The 14924-nt window shown below is 42.1% G+C and overlaps 1 protein-coding gene across 1 annotated transcript; it reads right to left on the bottom strand.

The window, feature by feature from the left end:
- Positions 1-9596: 9596 nt before the first annotated feature.
- Positions 9597-12180, bottom strand: LOC112250003 (forkhead box protein A2). The gene is made up of 2 exons (XM_024419789.2): positions 11829-12180; positions 9597-11097 (listed from the first exon to the last, which is right to left on the bottom strand). The coding sequence occupies exons 1-2, from the start codon at positions 11895-11897 to the stop codon at positions 9913-9915; spliced, it is 1254 nt and encodes a 417-aa protein (XP_024275557.1). The 5' UTR covers positions 11898-12180; the 3' UTR covers positions 9597-9912.
- Between the last annotated feature and the right edge of the window lie 2744 nt (positions 12181-14924).

The following is a 14924-nucleotide window of genomic DNA, read 5'->3' as shown; positions in this document are numbered from 1 at the left end:
GTATCTTGCCTATGCTGCTCTGTACCATCACTCATTCATATATCCTTATGTACATATTCTTTATCCCCTTACACTGTGTATAAGACAGTAGTTTTTTGGGGGAATTGTTAGTTAGATTACTTGTTCGTTATTACTGCATTGTCGGAACTAGAAGCACAAGCATTTCGCTACACTCGCATTAACATCTGCTAACCATGTGTATGTGACAAATAAAATTTGATTTGATTTGATTTGATTTATGCGTCGTGGAAGTTAGAGTAGCAATGATCCAAGGTCTTTCCACCCCTGGTTGCGCAATCGATATGCTGATAAAATTTAGGGAGTCTTGTTTTCAGATTAGCCTTGTTAAAATCCCCAGCTACAATGAATGCAGCCTCCGGATAAATCGTTTCCAGTTTGCAGAGAGTTAAATAAAGTTTGTTCAGAGCCAAAGCTTGGGGGGGGATATATACGGCTGTGATTATAATCGAAGAGAATTCTCTTGGTAGATAATGCGGTCTACATTTGATTGTGAGGAATTCTAAATCAGGTGAACAGAAGGATTTGAGTTCCTGTATGTTTCTTTCATCACACCATGTCACGTTAGTCATAAGGCATACGCCCCCGTCCCTCTTCTTACCAGAAAGGTGTTTGTTTCTGTCGGCGCGATGCGTGGAGAAACCCGTTGGCTGCACCACCTCGGATAGCGTCTCTCCAGTGAGCCATGTTTCCGTGAAGCAGAGAACGTTACAGTCTCTGATGTCCCTCTGGAATGCTACCCTTGCTCAGATTTCATCAACATTGTTGTCAAGAGACTGGACATTGGCAAGAAGAATGCTAGGGAGTGGTGCACGGTGTGCCCGTCTCCGGAGACTGACCAGAAGACCGCCTCGTTTCCCTCTTTTTCTGAGTCATTTTTTTGGGTCGCTGCAAAATTGGAGCGAAATAAGCTTTTTGTCCGTATGGAAAATTTCTGGGATCTTTTCAGAAATTATTATTTCAGCTCATGGAACATGGGACCAACACTTTACATGTTGCGTTTAGATTTTTGTTCAGTATATATTTAAGGTTTATTTCAAGTTGTACAGATTTGCAGCTAAATGATGAATACATACATAGGCCTACGTAAGTAAATAAAATAAATATGAGATGTAGTGTACAATATTACAGATTAGCAGTCCCCTTAATTTGAACCCGGTGTGTAGTGCTAAGGCAAAAACTAAAACGTGCAAAAACTTTGGGTCCCCAGGACCAGGATGGAGAACCACTGGTTGATACAATAGGCTTATTTTATACTCTCTCTCTCTCTCTCTTTTTTTATCATTCTCTATTTTTCTCCCCATCTTATCTTCCTCCGGCTTTCTGTTAGACTGCACCACCCCTCCTGGGTGTGCTGAGATGAAACCTGCTTTGGGGAGAAAGAGAGAGCTTGAGCTTCTTAAGGGCTGGTGTTAAATCTTTCATAAACCCATCCCGTCTCTCACTATCCTCAGAGAGTACACGTCGCAATAACATTCACACAGACTTGAGGCACAGATAAGTGTAAACAGAGACGTGGTGTTTGGTCTCTTTAAAAGCATTGCGTCCTATTGTTTGACATGCGTCTCTGGAGTAGATTTCCTCAGTATCTGCATTAAATACCAAGCTGTGAGGCCATTTCTTCCTGGGATCACATTAATTGTGAAGAAAGGCCTCTTGGCCTAAATGTGCTATATCCACCTTTGTTAACATGTATTAAAATATACAGACCACCAGAATTCTTGCCTCCCTGACTTCATTTTTATTACAATAATTGTGACATTGTAATAATGCACTTGTTATTTCGTCCTAAAGGTGACGTGTATTATGGTCCCTGCAGATAACCTTCGATGGTCATTCGTTAGTCAGTCCTAAGGTGAAAACATCCAGAGAATAACCCGGAGAGGAATGTTGGAGTCATCTGCTCATCACGCCCAAGACATTGTGCTCCAAAGTCTGTTTACAGAGACCTCACAACCACAACTCATCAGTGGAAAAAGCCATAACAGTGAATTGTGATTGGAAATGGCCTCTTCAGTCCTATATCTGTAATGTATTACATCCCAGGACTCCATAGATGGGATTCAGTGTTACATAAGGGGTCATAAGCTACTTGTTGGTAATGGTCAAGCTCAGCACGGGTTTTCAGTGAATGTTGTTAGGTTCTTGAGCATGCCAAGCTCCAAGCACTCACTCCTAAATCATTTCAATTCATGGCACTGAGGACTGTGAACAGGACTGTGAGTGAGTGGTGAGATCCTGGCTGTGTCCCAAATGGCACCCTATTTCCTACACAGTGCACCTATTCCCTATGTAGAGCACCTAATGTAGTGCTCTATATAGGGAATAAGGTGCTATTTGGGACAACAACCCTGTAACAGAGCTGTGTTTCAGCACCAGCGAGTCATGAAGGAGGGGTCCTGCACCACCCAGTAGCCTAGCCCACTCACTCACACACTGAGAAAATGCATACCTAAGTGTCTCTCCCTGTAAGAAGGGTTACACCATCGGCACACACCCATCCCAGAATTATCAATGGGCCTTTCAAAACGTCATCACACAGACGTACTATAGGCCTGCGCGCCATGAGATATTTTCTGCTATACAACAGCATATACGGCGATTAAATTGTTATGTTGTAGGTCTCTAATGACTTCTTATCATAAAGCCATCCAGACAGTTAATTAAAACAGCCAAAAATGCAATGGGACTAACCAATGTGTGCGTCCTAAATGGCACCCTATTCCCTATATAGTGTGCTACTTTTGCCTTATGGGCTCAGGACAAAAGTAGCACACTACTGTATATATGAAAAAGGGTGCCATTTGGAACGCAGACAGTGATGTATAACATTCAATGTTACAGCATCACAGAAGATGCGGAATCAGCTACACAGATATCAGGAAAGCATTTTGCTGGTTTACCACTTAAATATTGCTCAGACCTTGAAGACATCGCACATCAACCTTTGTATAGGCTACTGTCCAGAAACCATAGGCTACTGTCCAGAAACCTGTGTGTAGGCAGAAACTATGGAGTGTCTTGTAAAGGGCAAAGGTGTTTTGGACAGAAAAGATGCAGAAACATTAATGGTGCCACCAAAACATTTGTGTGCCAGACATATCCCAAAACTATTCTAAACCTATTTAGTTCACTCTAGATAAACAGCTGTTTGCCATTCATTGGGACGTACAATGTCACTTTTTTAAGGCAAAGAGAGCTTAAGCGCCTATCTGTTTGCCTTTCAGACCACAGGTCTGGCCACCCAGAGTGATCTGGGCTGGGAGGCTTTGGTGAGGATGACAGGGTGGTTAGAGGGGTACTAAACCCACTGTATAAAAGTCAGTTTAGGTCCACAATTATAGTAACCTACCCCTGTAACTGATAACGTAGCTACTATTATGAAAATTCCATTGATGCACCCATGTAGGCTTGTAACGTGTCTGCTACATGAAGGGGCTGGATCGTAGGGAATCCAATATCATTCACCACACTTGGCACCGCCGAAGCATACTATAGCCCATGCTAAACCATGGCACGTGCAAGGCTGATCTAAGCCAATAAAACAATGAGCACAGTTTGTCATGGAGTCAAATGGAGCATAATCAGGGCAGATAGGACAGATGTGGTCACATGACGCTAGAGTTTTGCAGAGAAAAGGCTTTTAAAAGTATAAGCCATCTATAGTCTTATCTAACCGATGGGGATGCAAACCGGCCCCAACAAAAGGAGCCTAGGACACCACGCTTGATTCATGGGAAAGCCATCGGCCTGCCTTTGTGGCTGCCCTTCTGCTGTGCAAATAGTCCAAACTGTTCATTGGCCGTCTCCCATTCTCTCTCCCGGCACATTGTTTGTGTCCTTGCATTTCATTTTGACTGGGGAAGATTGCTCTCAGAGCCACTGAGCAAACAGTGGAGAAAGGAGCCTGCCATCTTCCTCTGTTCCCTGGAGAACTAGCATTTTTATTTCAGCTCCAAGCTGTCAAAGGAGCCAAGAGTTTATGTCAGGATTCTGAATGAATTGCTTTAAGCCGGGGGGGCTGGCCACCGCCACTTTTATCAGCAAATGTTTCCTACAGATTATTATATGCCTCCGCTCCTCCACTCTATCGTCTAACCGCTGCACGGAATATTGAAACATTTACAAATGTTTGGATAAAAAAATGATGCATTCATTTCACAGTTGCCTCCATTGCCCCATAGAGGTTCATTTCACAGTTGCCTCCATTGTGAGAACAGTCATTTCAGTGTGGCTGGTTGTCATGGGTTTCAATGGCAAATAATTTTTTTGATCCTTCGTTGTTTTTCTTATTTTGTGGTGTGAGATTTTTTGTGATCTTCATGGAACTCTAAACTAGCACATTGAATTAATTTTGATAGATCTCAAAGTGTTTGGAATTCTGTCCTGTGCTGAATATGGTATTTCTTGAGTCTGAAGACCGAGTAATTACTAAAGCATCAGGCATCTAATAACCTTGCCTTGCCTCGTAGGGTAGCATCCCAAATGGTGCCCTATTTCCTATATTGCCCTATGGGACCTGGTCAAAAGTAGTGTACTAATTAGGAAAGAGCATTTAGGACGCAACCATGGCCTGCGTACATGCATGGGAAAACCCATCGATCCTGTCTGAGGTCCAAAGAAGACCGTGGGTTATTGAGTAACTCACCGTGTCTGTACCACGACCCACCCTTAACTGACCATTCTCCCAGCCAGGCAGGTCCAAACCTGTCCTCTGCTCTCTCTGCAGTCTTCTAACTGCATCTACAATGACTACGTCCCAAATGGCCCCCTATTCCCTATATAGTGCACTACTTTTGACCAGGGCCCATAGGGCTCTCCGATAGACAGATACTCGTCGATCCAGATATGTATGAGAATGTAGCCTATGCTCTAACTTCCTTTTTTCATAAGCGTTCTAGCGGTGATACATTCACATTTTAGACACACTGCATTTACGTTCTTGCTGTGGCTAGAGTCTCACTACTCAAATCGCTCATTTATTTTTTGTTACATAGCACTACCTCTGAAGGGTTAGATTTAGCGGGCCCCAACATAACATCTCCTCTCTGTTGTCCTCAGCATCTCTGTCTACAGTGTAGATCCAGCCAAGGTCATTATTTTGTGTATTGGCACGGTCTCTTTCACGCCAATCAGCAGGCTTCCCAGTGGGAACCTCCATACAGTGGGGAACTGAGCCTGTCTGCAGTGGGGAACACTATAGCAAAATCTCCATGTTAAATCTCCCACTGATGACAGGTCTTTCTGTTGCTAATGGTAAAACAAGCTCCAATCACAATAGATAAATCAGGTTTTGGGTGCTATGGGGGCATTGGCATTACAATGGATAATTCATTTAATCTGGCAGATAATTAAAATGGATCCCTTTAATTGTCAACCTCTGGAACACTGTGTGGGCAACAGGGGAGTTGTCTGCAGAGAGCCTGTGGCCTTTCTTTCTGCCATAGAGCCCAATACACAACCCACGGCTTTGAAAATGATGTCTTTCTTAAAGCACCAACCTATACTATACTTTCCTGTAGTCAGGGGTATGTGCGATAATGATACATGATAATGTGTGAAATGAGAAGGCTATGAAATGCAGGGAAATTGCTAGTTTTCTTGTAGCTTTTTGAAAGGTTAGATTTTTTTCACAACCTTACAGTTAATTATAACACTTTCAATATCAGAAATGTATTTTTTATTACATTGCCATCTCAATATACCTCAATGACCTGCGGCTTCATTTATAACCAAAGTGTAACACCACCAGCTGACATTTGTTTTCCCACACTCCTTTGCTAAACCATAAGGTTCCCAGGTTGTTATTGCATACAGGCCTCTTGAGTTGACAGGAGCACTCTGTCATCAGCTTGCAGTGCAGACCATGCAGACTAGAGATCCCCCTCCTCCCATGATGGATAGATGGATGGATTTATTGATGGATTGACTTTTTCCTTGGTGTGAGAGCCTTGAGGAGGAACGTAAAGGGGAGCCAGTGAGGAGGTCAGGGCCGGTTCAGACTGCTGGCAGGACTCTCAGCCCAGTCAATGGGACAGTGTTGACACAGAGCTGTGTGTGAGAGAGGGCTCCGTCCCTCCATCCCCGAGCATCAACGCCACTGTGCCGACCGCCTATGAAAGGCTCCCCCACGGCAGGAATTTCGCACCAGGCTGCCATAAAAGATCAAGCAATCAACTCTGGCAAGCAGAGTCCTCCTCTGTCACACACATTCTCACCCTATGGACCAAGTGCCTTCCCTTATCCAGCTTCTCCTGTCATGGTTTGCCACTTTTCAGTGATGTCCAAAAGGGGGATATGCTATGTGATAAAAGTCACAGTTGCTCCTAAGATTGTTGTCATTGTTGATGGAACACGGTTCACCCCTTGCAGTCTGATAGGAATCAGGTTAGGTATCACACACCTAATGGAGAGAGGATGCCCCAAACCTGAGCCCTCCATCTAAAACTCCTCTTGTTTATACAGTACACACAAACATACAACTACTTGTTTCCAATTTGCCTATTTGTCCCCGGATAATGGGGGCAGGTTTTGGCGGCAGGTAGCCTATAGTGGTTAGAGCGTTGGGCCAATAACAAAAATTAGATTTAGGCCTAAAACCAGAGTGGAGTTAACAGCCACACCCTCCAATAGCTTAAAGCAGTATTAGGCTACAGCTTGTAAAACTGGTATCACAAATCACCTTGGAGACCACTCTACTTGGGTGTTCCAGGACTAGGTCCAGCCAAAATGGCTCATGGGGGCATCATAGTTGGATACTAGTGCCTTCCATGGACTCAATGGGCAATATACTGTGCCAATGGGTACAATGTGAAGCTAACATTTTCGAGCATCTAAATGGGATTAGATTAAATTCTAAATAAAAGTATTATCCTTAATAAAAAATAAGATACTAAAATCATTATTTGTATTCGTTGAGCAAGATGCAAAATAGGCAGGCTATTGTGAACTTTATGGACTTAGTTTATTTCATCTCGAAGACCAGTTGTGTCTTGTTCTGACCCTTTTCAAACAGTTGAAGGGCTATATTGCAGCTGGTCCGTTATTTGAACCGAGGCTCTGAGATTAGGTTTGTGAGCATACACTAATTTAATGTTTAGTAGGATAATTGACAAATCCAGGATCTGCATTATCAGTGGAATTGGAGTGAATCAATTATTTAAAGACAGAAGCTGTCTGCCAGTGTCAGGTACTGATCACATCTCATGCTGAAGATGAACTCTACCAGATGAAACCATGCCGGATAGCAGAGGGGTCACCTCCATCAATACACCTACAACGTGTCCCTGCATTGGTTATTTCTAGACTGCTTTAAACAAATATTTGCCTATAACGATAATGCCATTTATAACACAAAATAATAATAATGAAGTATTAATATTATTAATAATATTATCATTATTCATATTATTATTGTATATATTTTATATCATTATCAATATTGTGTCTATATAAATATTGCTTATAGACCTACACAAAATGTTCATATTTCATTCACGGTATAAATTTATATTCGAAGAAAAACGAATATTAATTCAACACTAGAAAGAAATGTCAATCTGGCAGGTAATTGCCGATAAAGCACAATGCACTCTCTTGCCAAAATGCATCAATCAGAGATGCTCTCCATCCCTTTTCAAGAGATACATTTTCTTCTCCATGCAAAACTATCCCCCGAACGAATGAACATTTAATGAAAATAAAAACATAAAAATCTATCCACAGACAGACCACAGGCATGAACAAGGCTCAAGAGAAATTGTCCATTGGCATTTTGAATGCCTACTTCTGGATAGGTTTGTTGCCGTTGGACATTGAAAGCGATGAGATCTTGGACTGAAGTCATCGCAGCATTTATTTGAAAGCTATCTCTGTCCGTTTATTTACCCACAACGCAAAGATGTCACTGCCTTGTCGGTTAAGAATAAAACAATATTGTTTTAAACTGATGATATCGATTTTTGAAAATAAACTTTGTATAAGAGAGACATTCGAAATATTTGTGTAAATGTAGCTATCGGGACTAATAGGCATATGGCCTAATGTACAAATTGCAAATGTGACTTTCAGGCGTTTACTGTAAATGTATGTTATTTGCAGGTTATTATCCGACGCATTTTGCACCGATAAAGGATGATCATGCGTCGGTCACATTAGGGCAGGGCGACCCAATTCCGGTTCTGGACGGCCTAAACTCGATATAATCCTCTTTTTTGTTTCTACCTTGGTAGTGAATTGCAATCAACTGGTGTCCCAGGTCAGAATCAGTCCCTTATTAGAAGAAGAGGATGAATACCAGAAGTTTTTCGGCCCGACATGGGCGGAAATTGGGCAGCCCTGCATTAGGGGATACTGTTGGCCCAACGTGTGGCAAAATGTGGATGAGATTATAGTCCTTTTCACACGTAGGGCTTCACTTTATTTTGGGGGGAGTAAATGTTTTTAAATAAGGTTAATACGCGTTAGTTCATTCTTTGTGAACATGTTCACGTTTTCTCGGTGAAAGCAACATGGGCTGCCATTCCACCCCGAAGTTGTTGATGTAATCAGAAGTGGCTCTGACATGGGTTCAGTTTATCAGTTAGGATCAGTGGTGAGTCACACGTTAATTGGTTTAAGAGCAACACAGTGTCAGGGGCTCCATGTGGGACTAACATCACCAGCACTTTCATTGTGTACTGTTCTTTCTCCCTCCCGTGCACTTGTCTATTTTACAGGAACTATTGTGTTAAAATCAACACAAATGTCATGCATCATATGCAAATTATGTTGGTGCTCGGTGGGGTTCAGGGAAGGACTGATGTGGGACATATAACAGGAAATCATTCGGGAATCGTCATGGTTGTCCGGCCATTGTATAACATGTCATATTAATAATAGGCTCACCAAACTTGGTAAATAATAAATAAGTTACGTTTAATAATATGAATAATGCTGTATTATACATTATTTTTGGTGTGGTGCTTTTCGTTTCGTTTCTTGGCGAAAATTGAAACCTTTTTCCTAAATGTGGGCAATTGTATAGGCTATATTGTCTTATTGAATAGTAGTTAATACTATATTTCAGGGATGGCCAATTCCAGTCCTCGGGGGCCGGAGTGGTGTCAAACCTTTGCCCCAACCATAGCAAACACGGCTGATCAAACTAATTGCCTTCTAAAGTGAAGATAAGTTGATTGTTGGAGTCAGGTGGGTTAGCTGGTGCTGGGGAAAAACTGTGACACCAATCAGACCCCCGAGGACTGTAGTTCCCCATCCCCGGTATATATAGGATTATATGTAGTGTTGTGTGTGTGTGTGTGTGTGTGTGTGTGTGTGTGTGTGTGTGTGTGTGTGTGTGTGTGTGTGTGTGTGTGTGTGTGTGTGTGTGTGTGTGTGTGTAGGCCTATAAATACAGAACCCTTACTTTAATCATTGATGGTCCTTATCTTTCATTGTTTTATATTTGCCATAATTGCTAGCCTTTCTTAAATAAAGATGCTCGATGTTTTTAACATTTTGAATCATGCAGTTAGCCTATTAAATAATTAGCCTGTATTCGTATGTTTCCTTATAGTAATGCACACATAAAGGTCATGTAAAAAAACATCAAATAATACTTTAATATAGATTTTCAGCAGCTACATGAATACACATGAACAACGTATAAGTTATAAGGGATACACAAAAAATTGTCTCACAATTCGTAGCACAGTTACGCCTTCAAATTCATGTAAAAATGGCTGTATGAAATCATTTCTTCCCATATCAACCTAATTTGAACGAATTTGACACTGAGACAGTCCCTTCCATGTCCAATGTCCATAAAATGTGACGCATAAAAACAAAAAACTACCAATTTACAAATGTACAAATTGTAATTGCTAGAAAAAGTTCATTGAATGCAGATAAAAATCAAGAAGAGTTCATGATTGGCCTCGAATACACACCTTGGTAGTAAGAAGTGTCTGTGGGTGTCGAAGCAACATCTAAGCCGGTTTTAGTTGACATTGAGCCCATGGACAGTGCCCCGGTCATCGGTGAACCATAACCGTGATACTGCATCATCTGTTCATACGATTTTAGGTCCATTTTGTGGTGATGCTGCTGCTGCTCCGACGACATTAGATTGTTGATGGAGAAAGGGTGGTTGAATGAATAGTGGTGTTCGGGTTTCAGGTGCGCTTCGTGCACGAGCACCGAGTGATGTTGAGACGGAAGATGGTGTGTCTGTGGGACAGGAGTGGGCGTGTGCTCGGCGGGGCTCATTACCTGCTGCCGAGGTTTTGGGTCAGATACGGGCCGTTTGACGTCTTTAACGGACAGGGTATGGTGGGGTGATTCGTTACCGTTACAGCTCTCTGGGCTGCTGTTAGGGCCTCCCTCGGAATTTTTCCTCCCGGTTTCCCTGCCGAGGTCTTTCTCGCATCTGAACCGCTTTTGCCTTCGGAGATAGCAGCCGTTCTCAAACATGTTCCCTGAGTCCGGGTGAAGAGTCCAGAAAGATCCTTTGCCTGGTTTATCCGGGGACCTGGGCACTTTGAGGAAGCAGTCGTTGAAGGACAGAGAGTGGCGGATAGAGTTTTGCCAGCGCTGCTGGTTCTGTCTGTAGAAGGGGAAGAGGTCCTGGATCCACTGGTATAGCTCATTCAACGTCAGCATCTTTGTGGTAGACTGCTGTAAGGCCATGGTGATTAGAGAAATGTAGGAATATGGGGGCTTGGCGTGCGTATAGCTTCTCCTGTATGTTTTGGGGTCCCTTGACCTTATGTTGGACTGTCCATACATGGGGCTCATAACGTTCATATTGCTATAGGAGGTCAGGGCATTCATCGATGGAGACTGGGTGCTTATGGGGCTCATATTCGGATTCAGCGTCGCGCTCATGCCCGCCATCCCTGCTCCCATACCGTGCATGGCCCCGGAGCCCGGTGACATCGCGGCCATGGAGTGGTTCACACCCGTGTTGACGTATGACATGTTCATGGGGTTGCCTGTCATGTTGCTGGTTGAAGTCATTCCAGGCATGCTCATATAGGTGTTCATTGAGTTAATTCCCAGACCGGTGTGTTGTGTCATGTTTCCAACTGAGGTGTAGCACTGAAAAGAGGGCACGACGTCAATAATAGCTTTAACAATGTGAAACAAAGACTTCTAGTAAAATGACAACGAAATAATTAGGCCTACATAAATTAGTTGTCACTTAGATAAACATGTATTTTTCAGTCGGTTAAATACCCAATTTTAGGCTATAAATTGTAACGTCACAATTACGTTCAAATAGTGAAGTGCATATACATCATAAGGAATATTGTAAAGATATTTTATTCCAAGTCTGATTACACAGCAAAACGAAAACGATTGAAAAGGGAAGGAATGGATCAACGAATAGCCCAATGAGGCGAACTGATCACTGTGTTCTCCGTAATCATTCGATAGTCAAAATAGAAATGTGCCTTTAGGCTTGAATAATTAGAAATACATTTCAGATTCAATTAGATTTTCAAAATATTAAATAGCTTATTCAGGTCCTATATTTCGTAAATGTCCTTTCCATTCTCCCTAGAAATTCGTCAGGATATCGAAAAAGACCCACTGGGCACACACTGGTTGAATCAACGTTTTTTTTTTTTTTTTTTACATTTAAATGATATTAGCCTACGTTGAATCAACTTGGAATACACGTTGAATTGACGTCTGTGGCCAATGGGGGTGAGATCTGGGAGGATTTGTAGGTGCCTCAAGTCAATATTTGATCACAAAGGTAATATTATCTCAAGGCTAGTATTGAGTTGTATAGACAGCAAAATACATATATAAACTCTACCCACCTCGGGCTCTCCGTAGTAAGCACTCCAGTCTGAATGCTCGTGTCCTTCCATTTTAACAGCGCTTAGCATTGTGGACAGTCCAAAACAAATTTCCCTCAAAAGCCTCAGTTTCCGCAGAAAATGAAGTGAAAAACGGCCCTAAAACCGATTTGGGACCACAGGCTACCCAGGTCGTTTAGTCTGCTTGCTGCCTCGTGACTGGTTCATGGGTATCTTTCTACCCTGAGTGCCTTCAGACACTGTAAAGCGACTGACGATGACAGGAGTTAATGACGTTGGCTCCTCGCCTTGCTGTGGTATAGCAGCACTGTGTTTCGCTGAGCGCTCAACCCTCCAATCCTCACTCCTTCAGTGCCCTATTTGAATAATCTGCTCACACCTAGACACGAGACTCCTCCGTTGACCGTATATTGTAGTTTACACCTGCGCTGGCTGAAAAGGCCAGACCCATTTAAAAGGATCCAATACATCAAATGTGATTGTTTTCCCTCCAGAAAAAAACGACAAGGAATTTAGAATTATAAGAGGGCTTTATTATCATGTTATTCTCTTTCTCTGTGTTAGCCTTATTAATGTGATTTAGCATCTTCTGACCAACCGAGTATTATTGTTTCTATCAAGGAGTGTGGACTTCAACTCACTTAATTTATATGCGTTTCACATTTTACAGTTTTAATCAAAAATGTAATAAAATAAAACATGTCAAAATGAAAAAGGCTTTTCCTAACCAGTTATTTTCACAAAACCACAATAATATACCGATGTAAGAAATAGGTCAATTGATAATGGGACATTATGGGTATAAACCACCACTTTAAATACTTATTTAGGCCACGTTGAATACAGATTTGAACTATAACATGGTAAGTACAGGGGTCCATGCATCGATTCAATTCTGCTGTGAGGGAGGAATAAGGTACACAGTGGTGTTGACATCAAAGCAGAAATTCGTAGAACGTTGTGTTCCACCTATTTGAATTTCGAAACATTGCAAACATTTTGGGGTCAACTCGAGGGACTTTATTACATTTTGGATAGTCGTCATTCATTTACTTGCCGAATATTGTGCATAGTTGCCTCTTGAATTATAATTGTTACTGCAACTAATGTAATTATATTGTATTTATTTTATTATACGTCCATTGTGTAATAGAAAATACATTAGTCGGTTACAAATGATTGAGCTCTAAACTATATTACATTTCAGGCAAAATGGAAAACCTGTTTTTCCTAGGCCTATTTTAATTTCCCCTGATTTCTTTAGTGGCTGTTTGGAGAATAGAGATTATTCAAACATAGCATAGCACTGTCTATACTCTCTGTATTTGGCCATAATTCTATTGACTTTTGTGAGGGCCTTGCTGCACTGTTTGATATGACAGTTACAAGAGAAGTTTATCTAAAGTGTTTGATCACTAGAGATGGAATGGATGTCCACAGCAATTGCTGATAAAACCAGCTTCGGAAAAAAAGGATACTATTGAGGGGATATTAACGGAGCAGTTTAACTGGTATTGTATTTGCCGAATACACACGAGTGCACGCGCACAGGCCAGCCTACATCAAGATGGAATCTTTAGATCATGGTGTTTGAAGAATGTCTGATATTTAATTGTGATAACTTTCATAACAAACTATTCCTAATGACTATGAGAATAATGCAACGAAAACTTAAGCCATACGCTATATGCATAACACGAGAACCATACACGCGTTTACGAAACGCTTATGTCAACAAATTATTAATGCTGTTATAAATATATATAGCTTATGGATATGTTATGAAGTAATTATGTGCCATTTTATTAAGGCTATTGTGTAGACTATAATCAATGGCAACTTGTGATAATGGGTTGCTGCTGCCACATGGATAGTTTACAGATGAACGTTCATGTCAGATCACATTGTGTGGCCTCACATTCTTATGGGCCACTGTTGATAGCTGCAACTTTGGGTCAATCAGGGTCCTCTCACAAGCAGTGAAATACTGTACTATAGTGGCCTATTGCTCTTGCCAAATGTGCTGAGGCTGATCAATCACAAAGGGTGTCAACAAAGGCACCACAATGGCCTTAAAATCAAGAATGACATTAGAAGTAGAGTAGAACATAGCATTACCCTCAGAACAAGTTACCTATCGTTTCTTTGATTCTGTGAAGGATGTGTTTGAAGAGAATACACTCATGTAGAATAGGGAACAGACAGGCATGACTGTGGGTGTGTGGCGATCTCAAAGAAAAGGACAGGCATGACTGTGGATGTGTGGCCATCTCAAAGTAAAGGACAGGCATGACTGTGGATGTGTGGTGATCTCAAAGTAAAGGACAGGCATGACTGTGGATGTGTGGCCATCTCAAAGTCAAAGAAAAGGACAGGCATGACTGTGGATGTGTGGCGATCTCAAAGAAAAGGACAGGCATGACTGTGGATGTGTGGCCATCTCAAAGTAAAGGACAGGCATGACTGTGGATGTGTGGTGATCTCAAAGTAAAGGACAGGCATGACTGTGGATGTGTGGCCATCTCAAAGTAAAGGACAGGCATGACTGTGGATGTGTGGCGATCTCAAAGAAAAGGACAGGCATGACTGTGGATGTGTGGCGATCTCAAAGAAAAGGACAGGCATGACTGTGGATGTGTGGCGATCTCAAAGAAAAGGACAGGCATGACTGTGGATGTGTGGCCATCTCAAAGTAAAGGACAGGCATGACTGTGGATGTCAAAGAAAAAGGACAGGCATGACTGTGGATGTGATCTCAAAGAAAAGGACAGGCATGACTGTGGATGTGTGGCGATCTCAAAGATCTCAAAAAAAGGACAGGCATGACTGTGGATGTGTGGCGATCTCAAAGTAAAAAGGCATGACAGGCATGACTGTGGATGTGTGGCGATCTCAAAGTGGAAAGGACAGGCATGACTGTGGATGTGTGGCGATCTCAAAGAAAAGGACAGGCATGACTGTGGATGTGTGGCGATCTCAAAGTAAAGGACAGGCATGACTGTGGATGTGTGGCGATCTCAAAGAAAAGGACAGGCATGACTGTGGATGTGTGGCGATCTCAAAGAAAAGGACAGGCATGACTGTGGATGTGTGGCG

This window comes from Oncorhynchus tshawytscha, linkage group LG05 (genome assembly GCF_018296145.1).
Source record: "Oncorhynchus tshawytscha isolate Ot180627B linkage group LG05, Otsh_v2.0, whole genome shotgun sequence".
NCBI classification, from domain to species: Eukaryota; Metazoa; Chordata; class Actinopteri; order Salmoniformes; family Salmonidae; genus Oncorhynchus; species Oncorhynchus tshawytscha.
This window is presented reverse-complemented; position numbering and strand designations above follow the sequence as displayed.

Coding starts and splice junctions, on each gene's coding strand:
- LOC112250003 (XM_024419789.2), bottom strand. CDS start 11,897: ATGCTAAGCGCTGTTAAAATGGAAGGACACGAGCATTCAGACTGGAGT. Junction 11,098..11,828: donor CTTACTACGGAGAGCCCGAG/GTGGGTAGAGTT, acceptor CCCTCTTTTCAG/TGCTACACCTCAGTTGGAAA.